The sequence below is a fragment of the Periophthalmus magnuspinnatus genome, chromosome 7 (genome assembly GCF_009829125.3).
Source record: "Periophthalmus magnuspinnatus isolate fPerMag1 chromosome 7, fPerMag1.2.pri, whole genome shotgun sequence".
Lineage (NCBI taxonomy): Eukaryota > Metazoa > Chordata > Actinopteri > Gobiiformes > Gobiidae > Periophthalmus > Periophthalmus magnuspinnatus.
Genome location: NC_047132.1, coordinates 21,948,473 through 21,973,198, shown reverse-complemented (window position 1 = coordinate 21,973,198; position 24,726 = coordinate 21,948,473). Strand labels below are relative to the sequence as shown.

Below are 24,726 nucleotides of genomic sequence, written 5' to 3'. Positions count from 1 at the left end.
ATACCACAAGAATATTTATTTATGGGAGATGTAGTTAATGATGGCTGGGTCACAGGGTGGTGAAAGGGAGACGTTGAGATGAATGGTCTACTGTGGTCCTATAGTTTACATAAGCAGAGAGATGTCAATAGTATATGTAGGGTCATATATGTATATTATTACATGCTAACCCACATTGTATGAATTTGACTAGGAGTGTGGAAAGACTCAGCCCCACGTGTGAGGTGCAATGGTGAAAAAGTAAATTCGCGAGAATGATCAGTTTCCATGCACCCCTAAAAACATCTAGCAAACACTTAACACATAATTTTATCAGGCAATCAATACATCAAATTGTCTCCAAATAGTATCCAAATAAATAACATACAATCTACGCACAACTGTTTCAAACACATTTCACACAAAAGTCCATTCAACCAGTGTCACAACCTTTGCCCTTTGACCCTAATGTTATGTTTAAGAGAGACTAAGCACAAACACAGGAGAGAGAGCGTGCCGCAGTGCAGAGTGTGAGGTGTGCTTTGTAGATACATGCAGGAGTCATCCATCTCACTGAAGCCAAACAACATGGAGATCACAAATGTGAAGGAATGCAGAACAGGGAAGAGTTTGACACAGACCGATTTATCTGCAACATTTATGACTGCTCACACAAAAAGGATATAAGCATTTGAACTTCCAATATAATGAAATATATTAGAATTATATAGGCCCCTTTGAGGTAAATAGTAGTAGTGTTATGATATACCTTTGTACGGCTAAGGTAAACCACTTTAACATGTCATTTAGATCAAGTGTGTTCGCCTGTGTAGGGCTGTATAAAACTGGTATGGATTTATGCACTAAGCCACTTTTGTTACAACTGCTCTGGGGCTAAGTGATCCATTTCTGTTTGAATCCAGGGCTTGGAACCAAATGCACAGCAAATTTGACAAGCGTTTATGGACAATCCAATCATAACCACTTATGTATTTGTAGCGCAGACCCGTCAAATGCACTCTTGAATATCCTTGTAACAAAGAACTTATTTTACTTGAGAATGATAGACTTTAGCCTGTAAATGTTTGCGTTTTTTCGTTTTACTCATAAGCGGACATGTTTTAACACTAACAGCCCATGTGTTTCTCTGACTGGTTAATCCGTCTATTAATCTGACGGAACTCCTAGAGGAAATTTGGTTAGACGTCTTGTCTACAAAAGATAATTGGTCAGAATTGGGATAACACTGACATCCTGCTTTACCATCTGGGCCAATATAAGGACACAATGATACAGCAGTACTAAGCATAGCCATATCTGTTCCGTATTGTCCTATTGAATTTATGTTTTGACTTCACACTTAAACTTAGCTCTTTGGTATCTGGATTTTATTCCCAAAATATAGCCTCGCCCTTCGTCCAGCCAATCAGGAAGAAGCATTACAGTGAAACATAGTGGACATATGACCTGTGGGACCTGGGCCACTGCCAAAGATCAGTGCAGTTTTAGAGTGATCGTGTGGCCTCTGCTCTATGGTGCATACAGCATATCACACCCACATTCTCACACAGGGAGTCCTTTGGGTGCTAAGGAGAGGAAACAGCTAATAAAAGTGATACAGGACACCAATATCACACCTGCCACTTCAAACACAGCGCAAAACTGCCTCCAGATGAGGACAGCTGTAAGGAGAAAGATTAAAAAAACACAATAATTTGAACAAAATTGCTTCTTTCCATCAGCTTTTGCCTTGCACACTGCACACATTTTTCACCAAAGTGCATTGCGGGCTGGGCTGGGTTGAATGTTAGGGATGGGACAAAATCTTGTGCCATAAAATCTCGCAAGATAAAATTGCTACAAGATTGTGAATGATCTTGTTGGATTTTTTCCCCACACGTCTACATTTGGCTCTAACAAAAAAGGGTTAAACATGGATGAATCATCCTTCTTGAGAAGCCGTAGTTCCAAAAAAGTGTGAGGCCAAAATTGTGAACTGAACCACAAATGTGTCAAAATCTTATCTCAGTCTCATGGGAATTGTGTTTTTCTCATCCTTAGTGAATGTAAAAACTATGCCATTCTATTAAAAGGGAATACTAAATTCGAGCTAAAGAAGTCACTTGTGTTCTAGTGGTATCAGTTAGCTTGTAGCAGTTGGGATTCTTGGGAAAAGTCTGACAGTATGTTTCTCACTCCAGCAGAGTCAGCAGAACATGTCTACTCCCTTTAGATTGTGAGTTGGAGGCATTAGAGTTGCTTTATGTGCAGAGCCACTGAGAGATCGATTGGGAGCAGATTTAACTACTACAACTTCAAAGTGCAGGCCTTCTCCTGTCTTCCTCTGTCGAGTCCTCGTTTGACATTTATAGGTCTCTGAGTCCCTTTCCAAACTCTCCGGTAACTGATTCTGTAGCAGCGTGATGCTACACTAGCAATTGTATTTTCTGTAGATTTGGCTGCTTGTTGACATGGTCCTGTAGTGCTGTCACGATACTAACATTTCAAACTTGAATTTCATACTAAGGAATAGACTCGCTACATAATACCAATTCTGATACAGTGATGATAATAAAAAACACTCTTTCTTTAGACAGTCTTTAGAATTTTCAACATTAAATTGTAGTGTTTTCTTTTATGTTATCATGTGTAATCCTTCAGTCGTCCTGGTAGGTTCCATACTACTACAACTACACTGAATTCACTGGTGTGTACATGTAGAAATAATGAAAAGAATAATGAAAAGAAATACCTTTTTGTTAGATTTTTTACAAACCGATCTGTTTTTGCAATATCCAAACTCGTATATACAGATATATTCAAAGCCTAACAAATATTGCCGTTTAAAACAGCAGAGTTTGGAAAACCCTTTAACCTTAGACCTAATTTCCTCTTACCCTTTGAAAACAAACACAGATGTAATCACAACACGCTGACATAAACAGGTACATCCACAGCTTTATCCTTAAGTTGTGTTCATTTCCTGTGGTCCAAACTCTGTTATAATGAGATATCCAGTCCTCCCTTTCGTCTTTCTTCCCATGTCTCATGTTTTAGAAACTCCCACTCTGTTATTTTATCCTTAATTAATAATCCTTTTGCTGCCTCCTCTACTTCTTACTACAATCAATAACTTTAAAAGCAAAACAACTCTGCATGATGGAAAAAAAAATCTAAGGATGTGCCGCAGTAATGCAAGTGCTGACAAAATATACTTAATCTATACTTCAAATTCTGACAGATTACATTTTCATTTTGCAGGGTATTTTTGCAAGGCTTGAGCTAAAATGTGTGACTTTGCTTAAGGGAGAAAAAAAAGAAAATTCACTTAAACATCAATTCACAAAATACCAACTCGAGGCACAAACAGTGATTCTCATTAAAGTAGTCATCTTCTGGGACACAAAACTGCCCCACAGCTCATGTTTCAACCCAGTTTAAGAATCTCACAGACATGGTAAGTGGGTAGTTTTAGAGTTTTTAAAAAACTGTCAGAAAGGGTGTTGCTCACTGGGACTGTGTTGGCTGTGGAGGCATGATGCAATCTATCCATGTCACTTCATCTGGGGAAATCTATGTTCTGGGTTCATTTGGGATCACAAAAAAGCAGAGCAGTGAAGAAGTGAAAATCAATGGTTTACTCTTGAGAACAGATATTAGTATGGTGTAACGGATTATTTAAAACATAAAACTGGTCTTGCACTGGCTTGCGTTGTATCACTTGGGGGAAGGACTGTTTTGGTTCATTTGGATTTGAAAAAAGTGAAGCAAGTTTCAGGCAAAATCTGGTATCAACAGTTAAACCCGGATTAACGATTAAAGCGTTATTACTGGAAAACCAACAAAACACTGCGTTACGTGGCACAGGTCCAACTAATTCTGCTAACGTGACCTTATCTGGAGAGCTGTTTTGCTTTCTTTCAGGTAGATTGGGTGGCCATTATCAACCTTCCTCCGCCTCGCCCACTTTTATTTCTAACTGCTACAAACCTGCTTCTGTTTAAGTGAGATTCCCATTAATTGCAATGGAGAACTATAGAGAAACTGTTAAAATGTTGTTCATGTGCACCAACAAGTCACCAGTGCAAACTGTGGGTAGCTTGTAGTCAATATATAACTGTCTCGACATATTTGCTGTCGAGACCTATGCAAAATCAATCATGGCGGCAACCATGGCAACTTCTTCCTAATCCCCAGAGGACTTATAGGAGGTTTTGATATGGACAGCACAGTCTGATCAAAGTTCATTCAAATGGGTTGTGACAAAATCCGACTCGACTAAAGTGGTGACAGCTTTACAGTGTTTAGTGTACGCTGTGCGCTGTGGGTGAATGGGGCCACATGCAGATGTTGTTCACTCTCAAAGAACAAACATTTTTGTGTGAACTTCAAGCAACAAGCATCTGGAAGTAGTGCGGGTTTAGACTTCAAATACAAAGAGGTGCAAATAAAAAGGTTCAAAACAGGTTTCGAATTTTGTGCCAGCTAACCATAAACCAGACCTTATTAACTGGTTGATATTAGGTAAAGAATTTAAAGGGACGGTACTCATTTTTCACGCCCCAGTACATATATATTGTAAAAGCAGCTCTCAGGGTCAAAGTAAGACCACGGTGTGTTGTCTGCATCTAATTATGAAGCATTTTTCATGGCCCGTGAACCAGGAAGTAAGGCTGGTGCGCTGCATTGTAGTTATTTTTAGCATTACAGTGATGGCAAAACTGTACTTTGGTCTCTGAAAGTTGAATAATTAGAATGCTAATTTGCTTAATACCATGTAACAAAAGTGTCGAAGGCTTATTTTTAAAGGCAGGTAGGGTCAGGTCAAAGTTCAACCACAAGAGAACAATAAAAACAGTGATAAATGTGTCACTGTGCAAACTATTATGAGCATTTATTCGCATGCTTCCTTTGTTAGAAATTGGGTTTCAAAATCAAATGCCTTGCTGTAAGACTTTTTTAGTTCTTTATTCTTTTCATTCCAATTTTATATTTAGTTAAAGTGTGAATTAGTTTAACAGCTCACTTACCTGTGGGTCTTTTCCTATTGAAACGCAGTGCTCTCTGTTTCCAGGCAACGGGGGCCAGTGGATCTAAAGACAAAGCAGTGATTACAAATGTGCTCATAACTTCACCATATTATAACACAACACTGGCATATTTCCCAATGTAATGAGCGAGTGGGCGACGCCAAACTTCATCTTCATTGCAGTGTTGTTAAATTTCAATCATGTGGATGTGAACTCTGCATCACGGTGATTATAGGGCTGGAGCGGAGCCGGATTTGTAATGCGGATATATGAAAAGTGTTGAAACCAGGAGCTGAAATCTGGGGAGTGAAAGTTTGACTTGATTGAGACAAGACTGGTTCATTTATCATCTGAGGTTCATAAAGAAACTTGTGGAAGTAGCCAGTCAAGTTGAAAGAAGACAGTATTGTTGAAGTTTGGTATTTTCGCCACATGCCTCACCTAATGCATTTGTACATTGCAGTGTATCGCAATCAAATCGAAATCATAGTTTCAAATAGGAAAATGTGCAAAGATTTAGGCAATACAATGTCGTCTGCAAACAACAAAACATTCCCGTTAAGAAGTGTATTAGTTTAAAAGTCAGTTCGCATTTCTGTCTTTTCTCAAATTTGAATCGTCCATACATGTTCAAAGTTGCAATGTGAACTGAAACCTGATTGAGAAATATCATTTCAAACTGAATCCTATTTTCTTCCCAGAATCGTGCAGCCCTAAGAGGCAACATAAGTTATGGTCTGGGCGTTGTTGTAGAACTGCAAAATACATTCAAGAGACCTAAAATGATTAAATGTTCTGTTGCTCAGTTTGTCAAAAGCAAGTTCATGCGTTTACCATGGACACGGAACAAAATCTAGTTGAATAAAAATGCATTTTCTTGGCTTGTTCACCGAGGCATACTACTTTGGCTTGGCATTTGCTCTCTTAGCTGCTCAATGTTTTTTACAATTGTTCATCAGGCAACACCAATGACTGATTTCCTCAAAGTGAATAATGCTCTTTTGCTTTAAGGAGGCCAGCTGCTTTGATGGCCAGTTTAAATTCATCAACATCACTCCAAAGAAATAGCCATTACCAATCACGCACAGAATCAACTGTACAACTCCAACTTTCTCTTAATGCCCTTATGTAAATTATTATTGATGTCTTACATTTTACACATTACATTTGCTCAAAACCTTTAGGATTCCTTCCATCTCCATTGTACTGCCGAGCGCTCGAGTCTAAAGAGCTTTAACCAAATCCTACACCGGACCCCAGAGTGGGTATCCGTGCTGTATGATTTTAAAACTAATCTCCATTTGCTCATCTAATGTCTGTGCTCTAACTCTTTATCAGTTGAGTGCAGATCTCAAATGGGCACGAAATTTGGACGTGGGACAATATTTCTTCACCACACATGAATAATGCAATGGTTTGGATGACTGTACCGAGGAAATGCCCTGAGCTCTCAGTGAAGTGGATAAATCACAGCTAACAGGAGTCCTCTGTGGGACAATAGGCCTTTGTTGGACCAGGAAGAAGCCAGTCTTGTTTTGGCTAAAGGCGTGAATAGAAAGCAGGACCAAACTAAAGCTGATGACTTGAATTCAGATTTTTAGACAGTACAGCTAGAGGAAATAGAGATACAATACAACCTTAATCCTAACAACAACATCAACAAATGTATTTACAAAGCACATTTCATGACACCGGATAAAAAACAACAGTAAAGCAGAGTGTTTGTGCAAAAAGGTACATTTTTTTTTAGCTTAGTTTTGAAACCTGATAACGTGGTAACAGAACGGATTTCAATAGGAAGTGAATTCCACAGTAACAGGCACCATACGCAGCTTTAGAGTGGATTGTTGGTAAAGCAAGCAGTCTGAGGTTGGAGGATCTTAATTCTCTCACGGGGCTGTGTTCTGGGCGCATGGCGGAGATGTAGGTGGGAGCATGGCAGTTAAAAGATTTGAAAACAGTAAGGAGGATTTCGAAATCTACTCTTTGTTTAATAGCAAGCCAGTGAAGCGATGAAAGAATGGGGGTGATGTGTTGAATGATGTGGTTTTTGTGAGGACTCTGGCTGCAGCATTTTGAATAAGCTGGAGTGTTTAAGTAGAAGAGCAAATAGAGAATTGAAGAATGCATGAACCATTTTTTGCGGGGTTGGATGGGTTGGATCTGTGCAATGTTTCTGGGGTGATAAAAAGACATTTTGGAAAGATTATTCATATGTTTGGAAAATTTTAGGTCTGAATTCAGCAAAACACCAGTTCACAGGGTTTAACGGGAAGAGTGGTTCAAGAGTGAGCGAGTGCTTTCTCTGAGATGTTTGGGACCAAGTAGCAAAGTTTTGTCTTGGATTAATTACAGAAAGGTTTTGTTCATCCAGGAGTTTATACTGATGATGCATTTGTGAGATCATTTATCGGGTTAAAATCATCAAAAGAGACTGATATGTACAGTTGTGTGGCATCAGTGTATGAATGACATTGTGATGTTTGATTATGAAGGCGCATATAAAAGAAATGAAAGGGAGCTAGAATGTAACCTTGGAAAAGTCCATAGAGCATGTCAACTTGATCTGATTGCAGACGGTAGAGCAGAATGTTGTGGTCTATGGTATCAAAAGCAGTGCTAAGGTCTAAGGGCACTAATACAGGCTTTTTTAATGCTATGATTTTTTTCTAACACCTGACCGCAATTTATCAAGGAGATTATTATGCAGTAGGTCGTCTTGGACTTGCAAATAGATTATCTTTTTCTAATACTTTTTCCAAGGCATAGCAAATTAGAGACTGATCTGTAGTTACTTAAAATAAATTGGTCTAGATTGGTTTTCTTCATGAGAGGAATAATTATAACACATTTGCGACAGGTGGGGAATGTGCCAGCTTTTAGAGAGGTGTTGACAATGGTTAGAGCGTCATCAGCCAGGCAGCTAAAAGCACTTTTAAAAACCTTTGTGGGGATCAGATCTATCAGAGCTGTACTGAGCTGCTGCACCACCTCCTGTAATTGGAGATACTGAATAGTGGAGAAGCTGGTGAAGGTGCAGGTGGGAGGATGTTGTCTATGGGCTGGACTATCAGAGAGCTGGTTAGTAAATGAGTTACAAATAGTAGTTATTTTCAAAGAGAAGAATATGGCAAATCCATTACAAGTTTGGTTAGAGTGAAATTTCATTGGTAATGCTGTGAGAAGATTTACAAGTCTATCAATTACTCTGAAAAGAACCTTATAATTATTTAAATTAGTTGGGATTATTTGTGAAAAGTATTGTTTTCAAAGTACATCTCTGACATGTTAGTGCCATATGAACCGTCTCGCACTCTGAGGACTTCAGGGACCGGCCTCCTGCTGGTGCCCAGAGTCAGGAATAAACATTTAGTTTTATGCAGCTGAAATTGGAGCAGTTTTCCTGAAGATGTGAGACAGGACTCTACTTTGACAATGTTTAAATCCAGGCTCAAAACAGTTCTGCTGCAGGTTTTTTTTCTGCACTCTTCTCTTTTAATGTTAGTTTATGATGATTATTTACGATTATTTATGTTTTGATTTGTTTTATTGTGATTTTAATGTCTTTCTTTTTTTGTAAAGCACTTTGAATTACTTTGTGTACAAACTGTGCTTTACAAATTAAATTATCCTTGTCTGGATAGTTGTATTTCTCTACTGAATTTGAAAAGTTGACTTTTATAAACCAGATGATTAGATTGTAATTTTGTTTTCTGCCATTTATGCTCAGCTCTACAACAGTCTTTTCGGTACTTTGGCTTACTCTACATTTCTCCATGATGCTTTTGTTTTGACAAGGATAACTTTAGTTCTAAAAGGGTAATATTATTCCAAACTTCTGTCACTGAGGAGTTAAAAGAATTCATTCAACTGGTCCCAAGAGAGAGGGATGCTATGCTGGACTGCAGTACGAGGCAGTGTACTCACTGATAAACGTTTCAGTGCAATTTGTTTGAGGGTTTATGTCCTTTTGGGGGTAACAGATATGGCAAAATATACAAAAGTAGTCTAACAGTCCAACATCTAGGGACTGGATTAGGGTTATATCCAGGCCTTCTGATATAACTAGGTCACGGGTGTGTTGGCCCATTAGCATGTTGGGTTAGCTCACAGTTAAGGAGCATGTCAGTAAATAGTTTAACAAAGTGATCACTCGTCTTATCAACATGGGTATTGAAGTTTCCAGATATTATAATGAAGTTTGCTAAACTCAGTAGATAAATTCAAAGTGAATGGGAACATTGTGGTTTGAATTATGGATAAGTGGTACTTTTAAGCTCCAATGGCGTACGGATAATTTGAGGCATAAGGTTTTGATACTAGTCCTAAAGTGAAACTAGTTAGGAAACAACTGGACGGGTCTTCTGTAATGTGCAATACTTTTATATAATAACAGAAGTGGAACAGACTTAATGGTGCGCGGTGTAACTTTTCTGGTGGAGGATCTGCCACCCACTTATATTCATGGAGGTGTTAACTGCTTTATCTGAAATCTTCCACAGTACGGCATTAAACTTGTCATGTAAACAAGTGATATCACCAGGCCAAGTTACCAAAAGAATACATGTTTTTTTTCATTTAGCTTTTTAGCAATACAAGCACGTAAATACAAGTTAGATGACTTTAATGCTATACTGCGGGATATTCCAGGCAAAACATTAATAACTCTTTGAGACACGTGGGTGGCAGAAAGTTACATAATGCATCTTTAACAGTTTTTCAATAGATTTTTGTTCAAGGGCTTTCTGGTAATGTGGTAATATTATATTGTTATATGTTTTTTGTATTAATTTGATGTAAAATTGTGGGATTCAGTGAAGTTTTAAAAGATCTAGCCACAATGACGAAATCATTTACATTTTTTTAAATTTATTTTTATTTTTTCCAGCTCTATACAAGCACATATCCCGGGAACATGTTGCACCAAAAAAGAGGAACAACCCATTACCTGCATTTATCATGTTGCTCCAGTTACCACTTATACTCCAAGATATATAGGCCCCAGTCATTTTTATGTATGGATTCTATGGCCACAATGTATAGATCTTTACAATTTATCTTTATAACAAACATGTCTCCAGTGGTTTTGACCCTGCACACCTGTGAGGCAGATGTAGAGAGTGTTTAAAATAAGAAATGAATTATCGCAAAGAACATAGGGAGGGTTTTGGTTTCTTTTGCCAAAATCGGACTTAAAATCTATTTGTTTTCTAACTTTGATTGTTAGCACGTAGCAATAACTTATTTCATGCGTGAGTGAATTGAATTGGAACCAGGTTATAAGTTGGCTTGAAATAGAACATATGCAAAAGGTGAACTCATTTGAATATAGTGTAAAATCAATCTACTTCAAACCAGAGGACTTTTTGAGCCATGTTCTCAGCACAGAGCGGGAGTCCTACTGTGGAAATGCAGTCTGACACTTCAAAGCACAGGAAAACCCGACGTGACCTGGAAATGTGGACCTGTTTGTCATTTTAGACTCTGTTCAGACTAAATTTAGGACGTAAACTGGAGACTTCACCTTCAAAGACACAATGAATGATTAATCGGATTATTCAAAATCACTAATAATCAAATACCTCTTTGTTCAGGGTCCAGTATTCAGAGAGAGAATATATGGGTTTTTTTTAGCTTTAAACACTGACTAGGATCTTTGTTTAATGAAATCCTTGCCTCATACTCCCAGGAAAAAAATAAAAAAAATCTTGTTGTGGAACTTTTTGTCAATGTTATGTAAAACTTAGGTCAGATAAACAGTAAATAGATATTTGACATAATTAATATTTTAAACAGGAGAGTCTCATTGGGCTCTTGTAACAAATAATACAAAAAAAGTGCATGAGAAAATGACAAATAAAAATAACCTGTTGTTGGATGTAATTGTGTTCTTCCTGAAAGTAGCACTATGTAAATTTTCCAGTGGAGGGTCTGCTACCTGGAGGGTCATCTACCTGCTTGTCTCCATGGAAACAACCACATACTGTATCTGCTTATACCCTTTAAAGGTATAAGCAGGTAACACTATCATGCTAAGTAACAGGTCAGATCTGTGGAGAGGCACTCACAGTAGGATACTTTTGAAGCAATAAAAACTGTTCAAATTGAAAAAATGCCAGATAGATAAGTTTAATGTCATACTGTCAACCACTCCAGGTAAAGCAATAACATCGCCATGGTGATAAGCAGTAAGCGAATTGCTAGACCATCCACCAGAAAAGTTACATAGTGCACCTTTAACATAACAAAAGCAAACTGGACGCAGGTTTGTTGATTCCAGGTTAGTTACTTGTACATGTAGTAACATACTAAGCATTTTAACTGGACATTTAAGTGCATGGCAAGTGTTTTTAAGCCATTGTACCTGGAATATCTTGGCTTAAATCTTTTATTTTTTTGTAACCAATTGTTCTTTTGATCTAAATCCACCTGGGACCAAACTTTTAATCAAACTTCATCGACAAAAGCTCAGCAAGCCTTGAATTGTCCTGCTTAATGTTTCAGTGGGAGAATAACGTTATTAATCCTAAAGCTAACTAAAAAGAGATTACAGCCTGTGGACAAAAGGCTTTTAAATTTCAGTGTGTTCTGAGAATTTTGTGCACCGCATTATTTTAATTGAGAAAAAGGGATTACAGAATTAACCTGCAGAGGCCGAATGTTTTTGCTCAAATCTCCGAGAACACCCAGAGCATTGTAAGATTTGGTTCAAGCTCATTTCCACCCCGGCTTAAAACAAGTCTACACAGCTATTAAAGGGATATATCAAATAGTACGCTTTGTTTGGATTTGGGAGCAACAAAAGTGGAGTAATTATTCCATCAAGATAAACATTTACGTGAATTAAATGGCTGTTTGTTTAACTTTTTACGGGCTAATTGTGATAGAGCGCTTTGTTTCTGGCAGCAGACGGAGCAGGCTGCAAGAACACGCACAACTACATCTAGCTGAAGTTAAGGTTTTGAGTAGAGAAACCTGACACTTTGTTGAATTGGTGGTCAAATTATATGTTGAAAAGTACGGAACTAACTTATTCAAAGAAATATTAGCTTATTAGAAGTTTCAGCTGTAGTTGCAATGGAAGTAGTGCAGGGAAATGCAAAGAGGTGTAGGGAAAGTAAGGAACTGGTAATTGATTTGGTTAAGTTGTAACCATAGACTGTATAAAGAAGTGAACTAGGTGAGTGAGAGGCAGCTGATTTGTCTGTTATTAATGTTCATATTTTGAGTTACGGGCACAGCAGTGAAATAAAAATCCCAGGATCACATAAAGCGGTGGCTAGCAGGTTAGCTATGTCCATTTATATATATAGTCTATTGTTGTGACAAAGGTGTATGAAAAAAATATATTGTGAGTTTTCTGACTTAAAACGAACATGTTGACACTTAACTCTCAGAACTGAGGTGTCTATAGCAGGGCCTAATCTTTTCATAATGTGTCTAAGAATGCAGAACTAATGCCTTTCATAGTTAGATAAGTTAATCCTCACTATTGCAATGAACCATGAGGACTGGAATAAGCCACCCACAGCGGCTTTTGTGACAACTCTGCTACTGATTTGTAAATGTTTTAAGTTTTATAAGAGTCAAATTGTGATGGCTGGACAACTATTGTATAAAATCTCCAAAAAATGTGGGGTCAGAAGATGTCAGTATCCAAGGTGGTCCATGGAAAGCAGAGAGTAGAGCTTTTCCACCTTTAGGCAGTCAGAGCACTTTACATCAAGGAACCACTCACCCATTTACACCCGCAGTCATACACCAATATATGCAGATATAAGGGGTGAGGTAGGTTAAGTGTCTTGCCCAAGGACACAATGATAGTATTCATCTGTGGGAGCTGGAATTGCACCATCAGCCTTTGGGCCAGTGGACAAACACAGAGCTGCTGTCGTCTCCCACAATGTAAACTTATGTAAGTGCCTGTAAGTGCGGTCTGGATTTTTTTCATGTAAGTATTATTATTATTAAGCTATTATTATTTTCCGGGAAACAGGAAGTTTGTCAGCCATTCCAAGCTCTGGCCTCTGAAAGTTGTGAAAAGCACTTAAAAACTCATCATGGCACATAAGTGAGCTATACATTTGGACCATTGCAAACTAGTTTAAAATGAACTAGTTTTGTTTTTCACGTTTTTAAGACAGTAAAAATCAAGTGCGGCGCCTTTAAATGACTGGATTCCCTCAAAAACAAAACCTACACACAGATGAATATTGTAAATAATTCCCACATAGTAACACTCACTTGTGTCTCCACTTAACAGCTCTTTATTTCAGAAGGACTCCCTGCACAATATTTTATCACTCCTCTCACAAATCACACAGTGGAGCCAACTGCAAATAAAGAGTGATAAATATTGTCTTTATGCTTGAAACTGAAAATTTTCACTACAAACTTTACAGCAGCAGCTGGATTCTTTCATTATCAAGAACCAGCTGAAATAATCTCAAATGTATCAAAAGTTAATCATATTTGGTTGAGTGTGAGTTTGGAAGCACACAGTCATTTATCATATGAGTGCATGGGTCAAAAGAGCAGAGTCCTACATAACCGCACTTTGTCTGACAGGTTGTGACAGATTCATCTTTGGAGCACAGGTAACACGGGGGACAGGCCTGATTCATGCTGCATTTATACAAGTGGGAGCTTTCAAGCGCTAGTCAGGTGCAAAAGTTAAACTAAACAGTCATAAACACATGTCTATTTAAATCATATTACAACACGTGAAATGGAAGAATTTCAGTGCTTTTCTATTCTTAGGGTTGCAATTTGGAAGGCAAACTGTTCAAATTATTAATATATGACAGAATTAGCTAAATAAAAAAGCCTTCGCCAAGCCCTAGCAACGTGAAGTTAAAGTCGGATTAATTACTACTCATTATTTTATTCTAATAATACACTGTGGTGCCATGGTCTCTTAGAAACAGCTCTTACTATGTTTAAATTGACTCTTGTGAGCTTTAAGCCATGTTGGAGTTGTATTTTGTTTCATTCACACATGTTTGAGTAATCGTTTATTGTCTGTCTACACCTTTATAGCTCAAAATCCTCTGTTCCACCTTGTGATGTCATGTAGTAGTAGTTTTCAAGTTAACAGCAACCTTTTACCTTTTGTTCAGTAAAGATTGGCAATTCCAGAGCTGAAATGATTCTAGTGAAGGTGTATGGAGTTTAAAAACACAGTGGAGCACTTCCTGTATTACCACATGATGACATCACAAGGTGGGACAGAGTGATTTCTGTTTGAGAGAAGAACTCAGCCTAAATATGCAGGGTTTATGTGTTGAATATATGTGAATGAAACAAAACACAACTCTGGGTCTGTTTGCGATGAGGAAACAACATTATAACGTAGATCAGACCCACCCTCCCAATTCAAAAATATAAATGTAAGTGGCTGACCTCTTTTGACTCCTGTCCTGTGGGTCTGAGCAGCAGTGAGTAGAGCACGTCCTTCCCTCCGATGAACAGCCTGTCTCTGTACTCATCCAAAAACACAGAGGACACAGAGAGCTGTCCCTGATGTCCGTTGAAGACCAAAGAGCGGTTAGAAGACACCATATCTGTGGACACATCAGAGGGGAGGGGGTGAGGATGGGCGAACAGCGATGCAACGGGGGATAAACAGGTATCAGAGCGCGACCATAGTAACATTTTAACAAGATTTGGAGTAGGGCTGGTCGATATAGTGATACAAAACTAAGCGTGATCTCATCCTACCCACTCTTCAGTAACGCTCTGAGTGACTGACAGCTGGAATCGAGCGTCAACTTTCAGAAGGAGCAGATGAGATTTTTTTTTATTGCTTTCTACATATACATACAGAAGACATCAAATATATAAGTGAGATATATGGAATTATGCAGCAAAGAAACACATGTAAATAACTCTACTAAATCAATTTTTTATATTCAAATCCTCAGAATAAGCACGCTTTGCTTTGTTGAAAAATATTTAGCAGTTTTATTTAACTTTTTTAATTTGCTACATAATTCCAAATATCTTGCTTTATATATTCGAAGTCTTAAGTACGTATCTAAAATGTAGAAAGTAGCAAAAAACATTGAATGAGAGGTTGTATCCAAACTTTTTATTGGTAGTATATGACTGATACTTCTTAAAAATACAAAGGGTACATGAATGTGTGATCTGGCTCCAAGAACATCCTGATAAACTTTTTTTTTTTTTTCCCATCATGCCCTTCCCTAATTTGCAGCCTTTAAACATGTAGGACTTGTATAACTGCAGTAAACCCTTAAGTCAATTTGAGAACTTATTATATATTGTAATTGTTTCTATTTATTTCTTTTTATGTTACCTTTTTACCAGGCTATATATCAGTACTAATATATTGTACTTGTCTCATCAGAGTTTATGAGTTCAATTCCTAAGATTCGCTTCAGCTTATCCTCACACTCTCTTTTGCTATTTTGTTCCCTGTTTGTACCCTGTTCCTGTACCTAACTCTTTTCCTTACACTGTCTCTAATCTTAACCAGTGTGAAAAACTGTATCACTTATAGCATAAATGAGTTATTAAACAATCTATGATCATTTGTAAGGTTTTATTCATGTCTATTAAACAAATGAATAAAAAACAAACAAACTTGAACTTATCCAAGATTTATTAAAAGCTGTTGCTCCCGTCACTTCAAACGCACTCACTCATATGAAGAAACAAGTGTCATGACAACATACATACATACATAAATTATATTTTTCAGACAGTTTTTGTAGATTGCAAAAAGCGTAGGAGTCCTCAGCATTTGAAAGTTTGAAAAAGGAGGTACCCTGGTTGGACTGAACTTATTTTCACCTCAGCCTCCAGCAGAGATTTGAACCGCCACCCACCCCTGACTGTGAAGCTTCTGTCGTGAGAGCAGAGCCAGGTGCAGCCCCCTCCTCCTCTCCTCTCCCTCCGCTCTTATTGATCCAGCCTGACTTAGTGCAGGATCACAAGGGCACACCGGGGGCACCTCACAGTAGCGCCGGCTCATTTGTTTGGGGTAAACTGTGCGGTGGATTTGAGGTACTGTCTTCTTCTGACTTATTGGTTTGGATGTTTTAGATTAAAGCAGCATGTCAGCCTGGCACTGGTTTGACTGGGGTCTAATGCAGTGACTGTAACGCATTTGAACAGCACGCTTTGTTTAATAAAGTGTGCGTGATCCTGGCTAAGATAAACTTGAGGGAAAGGGGTACACTTGTTTATGGTACTAGTGTGATTGAAATTCACTTATGTTAAAGCAGGGGGAGAGTGAAAGAAGGAAGCGAGTATTTATATCTGTGTAACTAGTGTTATAAATTACACTGTGTAACTTTCTGGAGGTGGCACGTCAGCTTCTGGTTTCCATGGAAATAAAAAGTTAAAACCATAGTGAACCATACTGTGGAAGATTATAGAGAAAGGAATAACATTTCCAAAGAAACAAAGTGAAGAGTCAGAGTCAGGTTTATGGAGATGCAAGAGTAAAGACACATGTTTTTTCAACTTTTTTTCAATGCAATAAAAACATAAAAAAATAAAATAAAATAAAAAAAGTCTAAATCAGTGTCATAGACTGTATAAAGAAGTGGTCTAAGTGAATGTGACGTCACCCATAATGTTCAGTTCCAGTCAAAGGAAGCTCATTGAGGTTAGCAGTTAAAATTTGGGGCCAAGTTCCTTATTTGGAATTCTGACCGTGAGTATCATAGCAACCAAAGAGCCAATCCAAAGCGAGGCTGTTGAAGGTAACGGCCCTTCCCGCCCACACCATTAGTTTAGCAAAAACTGTCAATCAAACCTATTTCTAACACTAGCAGGAACAACCTCGGGGAAAGAAGGTTCCTGATTTGTCTGTTGTTACTGTTTATATCTTGATTTACAGACAAAATAGGGAAATAAAACATCAGGGATACGGGATCATGTAGACTAATACGAACATTTTAAGACCAAAATGTCGAGATTCACAGCTACAGTTTACATTAAAGTCAATGTAAAGTGAATTGGAGCTAGAGTCGATGAAGCCAGAAGCACGCCCATGATCACTTCCTATTTTCCAGACGCTGGGAAGCAGGTTAGCTATGTCCATTTATATATACAGTCTATCACCTGTATGTATTTTTTTTTTTTTAAAGATTACATACTGTGACTTCTACAGTATGCCCTATGCCCTCCTTTACCAGACACCATTACTATTTATCTATGCCTAAGACCAACTACTTGGGGGAGCAGTCGTTTTCTATAGACTTTTTATTACCTACGACGTACTAGTTTGGCAGCCCTCCATGTGTTTCTTTAAGCAGTTGCCAGCAAGCTTTAAAAGATTAACTTTCCATTTTGTGTAGCCATTAATAACATTCATGATACACACACACATGCAAACCAAAGAAAACTTTTAGGGCTTTTTTGTGAAAATTCAACGCTGTGTTTAGTTTAATTGTTTGGCTCAGATCGAATATTTCAGTTCAAGTTACTACAAAAGTGAACAATACGGTGTCATTAGTTTGAGCCAAATCCACACGTGAGACAGTATTCAAATATGCGATACTCGTGTTTGTAAGTGATACTGTGTAGCAATGAATTATTTCACTGAATAAGCATGAATGATCCATTATAGACAGATAATTATTTGACAAATGGAACTTGCTATTACTGCACCAGAGTCGTTCCTGGACCAGGCGGATCCTTGCTTTTTTAAATCAAGGCAAATTAGACATGTAACTAGATAGGCAGGTTTATTTGTGTGTAATCAGGAGTACAGAGGGGGTCTGTGTTGAGACAGGTGGAAACACACTTATCGTGACTAATCAGATTTGGGAAAAGGTCTGGGTATTCACCACTCACCAATCTCCATTTTTTTTCTGTAGCGATATTTGCTACAATCGTCCTGCATTAATCCGCACGTGTTTTTGGAATATGGGACCATTTAGGAACTGTATTCATGGATTCATACTTTCTTTGTGTATGTTGTTAATCAAAACTATTACTGTTCCTCCATAGCTGGGTTGTCAAAAGTGTAGAAAATCAGATACTAAATGATACTAAAACTGGTATCACTTTGAGAATGATCTTGAGCTTTACCAGTACTAATATCAGACAACAACATAAAGAAAGTACTAATATTTTGTATTGAAAACTATAAAAAGGAGCATATTTTATTTATTGTGGTATTGGCAGTGGTGGATAAAGCACTCAATTTTGTTACTTAAATAAAAGTAGAGATACAAAAACAAAAAGTTTCTTAGTAAAAATATCACATGAATTGACTTCAGTAAAAGTAAGTAAAAAGTAAGTAATTTAACAATGTACTTATAGAATAAAAAGTAAACATATTTCACACAAGTGTTGTATTTGCTAAATTGTGAAATGTAGTGATACTGATTGAAAATTATACATATTTTGGTCAACAGTAACAATATGAATCAATTTCTTCATTTTTGAACATTTTGTATTTTTTTTTTGTTTGTTCAAAGCTGAAGCTTGAAGTCAAAAACGTTTGTGAGCATATTACCACGAACTTGGTCACCCCCCATATCATTTGAACAGTGCTTTACTTTTCAGTCCTGTTAAAAATGTAGTGGAGTAGAAAGTACAGATACCTGCTCTCAAATGTAGTGAAGTAAAAGAAAAAAGGCATCCACTATACTTAAATTGCAGATAGTTAAAAAAAACAAACTACAGCACTTTACTACTTTTATCTCGTTACCTTTCACCACTGGGTATCGGTATCGAGTATCAAGCGTATTCTTTCTGAAATCGAGTTTGAAATTTTAGTATTATATGAACACTGCTCCATAGAGGATGAAACACTCGCAGTTTCACTAAAGCGGGGTCTGGTCAGGTGAGAGCAGTTTAAGGCGTGGTAGTGCATGTGAATAGTCCTCAGTGTACCGTGGGGCAGCTGGGCTTTGGAGAGATCTGGTTCCTTTCTGGAATAACTCCACAAAATCTTGCAACTCGGTCCACTGTTGAGCCTCACGACCTGAGTAATAAGAGGCCTGAGAGTTGTAAAGAGGCAAGAGACTCTGAATGTCTCACACTAAGACTGAATGATTTGGGAAACATATCAAATTCTGAAACTCTGACGAGCGTTGGAGTGGGATTTGCGATTTATAAAAGTTTTGTTATTTTGTGTTGCTTTTTTCTGTGTTTTGTTCATTTTTTTCCTTCTATTTCCATTGCCATTATCATTATGACTTTTATGGTTGCATCTCCCCCTTTACTTTGACTTGCAGCTCACATTTTCCTCACTTTTGTATATCCATTTTATCCTTTCTCACTTGTAAATATGCATTCCATGTTGTAAATGTTGATGTTTGTAAAATAAAATAAAAAAAAATAATAAAAAATTGTGATTTATGAAAACAATTGATACAAAACCTGACATATGAACTGACAAACTAATACAAGAATCACATTTCAAAACGTGTTCGTACATATCTAATCTGCAGGTTTAACTGTTTTTATGCAGAATAAGACCAGAGGTTTAGTTGTTTGTAGAGGAAATGATGGTACTTCCAAAAGCCTTTATGATTTTCTTATCGCGTTAATTCATATGGATTAATCTCGCAGCTCTACTTAACGCAGAAGAAGTTTATTTAGCCTCAGTACGGGACCAGAGACACGAACACCACCCGAACGGCGCTGCTCTCACTAAATAGATTCTATGTCCACGTGTCATCGGCCTCTGACAGCAGCGTTAGTCTTCACTGGTCAAACACACAAACACACGGTACATTTGCACACATACATATACACTGCCTCTCTCCACACACGGAGCAGCACTGACAGTTTGTCCATCACTGCAAGCGTCATATATAAACAACACTGCTGTTTTTAGAAGGGCTCATAGGGGTTTATTATGCAGCGTAACAATATGCTTTATTCAATTCAGTTTAATCTACATATAGAGCACGTTTAAATACAACTTCAGCTGCTTAAAGTGCTTCACATAAAAAGTCAACAAGCCACAAATACACAGATAATATTATGCATAGGCAAAGAACAGTTAAACAACAGAACATAAATAAAGCACCTTCTGTCGAGCTAGAATTACTGTAAATGCCAGGGAGAAGAGGTAGGTTTTTAGTTTGGCTTTAAACTGTGCTATAGACTGTGAGGATCTGACAGGCAGAGGAGGCAGTTCCATAGTCAGTTTCATAGTCTGGGCGCTGCCACAGAAAAGGCTCTGTTACCTCTGGTCTTGAGCCCGGCTTTGGGAACTCACGACTCTCGGTGGAGTATAGGACTGCAGTAACTCCCTCAAATAAAGAGGACCCACAGTGTGCAGGCATTTAAACACAATCAATAACATTTTGAATTGCACTTGTATTTATAGCGCATCACAAAATTCGTAAAATGGATGTGTTATAACGTTATTAGTAACAGGAAGGAACATCACTTTGTCTGTATACTTAGGAATAGGATATGCTTAGCCGCCTCTTGACTTTGTAAGTGACTTAGGTGGTTTGCGTGTTGTTGTTTTGTTGCTGTATGGAAAGTAGAATGAGACAAAAAATCAATTTGGCAAAAAAATAAAAGCTTGTTATGCTGAGACTGACAATATGTAAATTTTTGTCCATGTTTACAGTGCACTCAGAAGTACACAGGATATGCAAACTCCACAGAAAGCAACACTGACTCATTTTAATGATGCAAAAACAAAAGAAATTCACTCAGTTTTAGCCATATTTCATATCTCAAGTCCATAAAAAAGTATAAACAACAGTAACATAATGAACCAGTTAGGCTACACTACACTATTGCCAACTCAATAAACACTAAATAATAAAACAAAGCAGCATAAATAAATCCCCCTTTTCTAATTATCGTGCTCATCAGTGTCCTTGTCTCTGGAATGTCCTTAAAGCAAGATTCCCAAGTGCACCCATTAGCTTCATCTCGCTAAAATAATGAGGAAAAGTAAAACACATGCACAACTTTCAAACTACTGCAAAAGAAATAACGAGGGAGCACAATGAGAGAGCAGCGGGGATAAAGGATGGGTCTGGACTGGAGACAGTAATGGGCAGAGACAGTCACACACACACATACACACATACACACAGAGTGATATATGACATAGTTATTGAACCTGGCAAAAGCTGCTCACACTGGGATGTGCACTGGGTCTCATTATTAGGAGCACATCAGGCAAAATACATGGTGCCAAGTGTGAGGTAACTGTAAGGGCAGATGTGGATGGATGTCTGGTTCGAGGATGAAGATTTGGGAGGTCCATTTTGTGCTGTTGTACCCACTGCTGTGTTCAATGATTTATCCAGTTATGTCCCCAATCATTATCTGTAGAACTGCAGTGTTAATCACAATCAAATCAAAATATGAATAGTGGAAAAGTAAGTAGTACTAATTAAGAATGGGGCAAAATCTCCAGCCATGAGGTGTTATGAGATAAAACTGCCACATAATTGTGCACACATTACTGTGTATTTACATTTGAATTGAACAAAATAAGTTAATACCGGTCAGTTACAACTCTTCAGAAGCTGTAGTTCCAAGACCAGTGCTACATGGGAGTAAAAATATTAAATGAAATATTTTGAGAGGGCCAAATTGTGAAATGAACCATACAATTTAGCTATTATAGATGTTAAAATCTTTTCTCAGTCTTGTGGACTCTAAATGCATTTGTAACATTTGTAACATTTCTTTTGCAAGACACCCAAAAAAGTCCTGCTTCCACTGGTAGGCCTGTCACCATACTACACTGACTTATTGTTCAATATATGTTAGATGAGACAATATATATGTGATAATATTTGAGCTGTAGAAGATCTGTTGAATTAACCGTTTCTATGATTCACAGATGCAAACTAAGTATTAAAGTGTAATTTTTTATTGTAGCTCATTGTTTTTGTTGTTGTTTTTGTTTTTTTGTTGTTGTTTTTTTTTTATATATATTGTAGATTTAGAATAATTTTTGTGGTCTACATTTGCTCATGGATTGTTGTGTCAGTGGTGTCGTTTACCATCTATAACGACTTCAGCAAAATATCACACTTCAAAATTTGTTACCGTGGCCAGCCTATCCACGGGGTCTTCAAACATTTTAAAAAATCTTTAATGCTCTTGAACTATAGCAAAAAAAAAAAAAAGAAAAGCATAATTAGTAGATTCAAGTTCTTTTCCCCACAAATAATTCAGCTCTAGTTATTACACAAATATAAAAACAAAAAAAAACAAAAAAAATCTGTGTATATCTGACACTGACAGCAGACCCGCCTCTCATGTCTTTAGCAGCTCCGCATCAGTCCAGCTCTTTCTGCACAGCTCCTTAGTGTGAGATGACCTTTAGCTTTTGGGCGAGTGATGAAAACTATGTGTGGCCTGGAGTCTGTTGTAAGGAACACCATGGGAGGTCCAACAAGATCCCGCTGTTTAGGGGCACACCAAAAGTTCAAACAAATATGAGTATTTTAAGTAGAACTGATTGCAGTAGTGTAGGTGTGTGTCAAATTCAAGGTTTTGTTCGGCGATAGCATTCCATTACCTAAATAATTTCAGTCTGTGATTGGATTGAATTGCTCTGATAAATGATTGGCTGCAGGTGATGGGATTTGGATCAGAGAGAGTCCTTAGTTAAAGCAGACCTATTGTGCAGAATCGACTTTTAAACCATGTTATAGTTGTTTCACCTTCTCATTTAACCTCTCGAAGTTGTTTTTGGAGTGATTCATGCATGTTTGAGCAACCTTGAATCACTTATTTTCAAGACGCCATATTGTCAATCAATCCCCATTTTCATCGCCACTGGCACACGCCAAATGTGACGTACTTACTTCTTTCTTCAATTTTATTTTCTTAATCAATGATACGCATAGGATTCAGCAGTGTTGCGTAGTCATTTTGGTACAAATAAAAAAAAAAACGCTGCTTGCTGGTGTGATCTGCAGCTATAGACAGGAGGGGCTGACAACTACAGAGGTCTTTGTTGTGATGATGTTTACGTCTTTTATTAAATTGTTTTACATGAATATTGCAATTTAAAACATGTAAATTATAACACAATGATCCACGAGTGTCATTATAACTATTTCTCAAACACAAAAACCATACTTTTGGGGTTTTCTGTGTGGGAGGGTTGGGTTCTATGCTGTGTTCATGTATGACTGTTGTCATAATGCCTCTTTGTTTAAAACAAAAATCTTTATAAATAAAGTTTAAAAAAAAACAAAAACAAAAAAAAAACAAAACACAAGAACCATAGGTCTTCTTTAAACCATGTGGATTTAAGCATTAAAACTGGCAACTCGTGTGAGGTTCGTTCTGGTTTCTGGGTGTATTATCATCATAAGAACCAAAACAACAAGTTATAACACAAATAAATGGGACAAGTTCAATATTTTTCTAATGAAGAATAAATCAGCATTAGAATTTGGATCAGTAAAAGCTGTGTTTAGTTTGAACATATGTCCTTCATGCCTGGGCGGACAGATAGGTCAAGTATAGCTTATTATGCCAAAAGAAAAAAAAAGAATTAAATACATGATTGTCTTACATACATAATCCTTAAATTGAATGTGACCCCAAATCTTTCATTATGTGAGGATGGATAGCTTGGCATATTATCTTTGTGTGTAAAATGTAGCGCTCACGTTGATTTGAGCCGGCATGTTAGTATATGGGCTCTGCGCTTGGTCCAGTTAAGCTGTTTCTGCATAAACACTGCTTACATCTACAACACAAACTGCTCCATTTGAGGCTTTCACATTTCACTTCTGTTTCTCGTAAATCACTCAGAGCTCCACACAAATCCCCCGCAAATATGCAGTACGCAAATACCACAACTGTAATACCACAACTTTATACAGTGTACACTAAGTATACACAGAGGTGGAGGCGCACTGACAGATGGGACACTTTTACACCGCGACTCAACCATGACCTGCTTTACTTTAATATTCAGTTGGGAAGTAAACAATTTGGAGGATGTTAGTTATATCTTAAAAACACAAGAGGTGGGGAGCATCTATAGGTCGGAGACAGGTAATACTAGCATTATATAAGCCTTTTGTCTCTGATGTAAACTGTTCTCTATCGCATTTAGAATCATCATGACTACTGAACCCACCTTTTGACTAATACACACAAATCAGTATATATAGAGAGACCATATACCCCAGTCTATATATCACAATCTAATCTACCTGTAGTTAGACCTGTACAAACATGTTCTGAAATCATGGGATTAGTTTATTAAATCATATTTCACTCTTCTCTCAAATGTCTCCTGGAGTTGTTTACAAAGTCCACTCTGAACAGAATCCAAGTTTTTAAAAATATGCCAAAGTACTTGTCAGAAAAATCCAAATTAGATTATTTTCCCCAAAATTTTGCAGCCCTAAAAGCACCCAAGACTACAGTTAAGCAACACTCAAAATTTCAGGCAGTGCTTATATTATTACATTCCATAGGCTTATTTTTCGAAATATACATTAAATATTTTAACAAATAACCATTTTTACCCAATTACATCTTCATCGGTGTAGGAATTTTTTTCTAAACCATGTCTCCCATCTTTCACCCTGCTTCTCTCCCATGTCCATATCACTTTCTGTCCCTCATGGGGGAAACATCCACATCTGTCTTCAATGTGTCTTATTTCCCAGCATGCACAGGGCCATAGGAGCTTGTACTGCTGCCAAGCCAGGCGACACGCGATGTCTGCATCTGGTTTCACTGAGGTGTCAAAACCCACTGTAACACCCACACC

General features: G+C 37.6%; 1 protein-coding gene across 1 annotated transcript in view; it reads right to left on the bottom strand.

The window, feature by feature from the left end:
• sema3bl (sema domain, immunoglobulin domain (Ig), short basic domain, secreted, (semaphorin) 3bl) overlaps nt 1-24,726 on the bottom strand; it is a 78,001-nt gene that overhangs the window by 37,040 nt on the left and 16,235 nt on the right. The window contains exons 2-3 of the mRNA XM_033969801.2: nt 14,412-14,572; nt 5,010-5,072 (exon numbers count right to left, since the gene is read on the bottom strand). Of these exons, the coding sequence (XP_033825692.1) occupies nt 5,010-5,072; nt 14,412-14,572 (224 nt within the window). The remainder of the gene's footprint in view (nt 1-5,009; nt 5,073-14,411; nt 14,573-24,726) is intronic.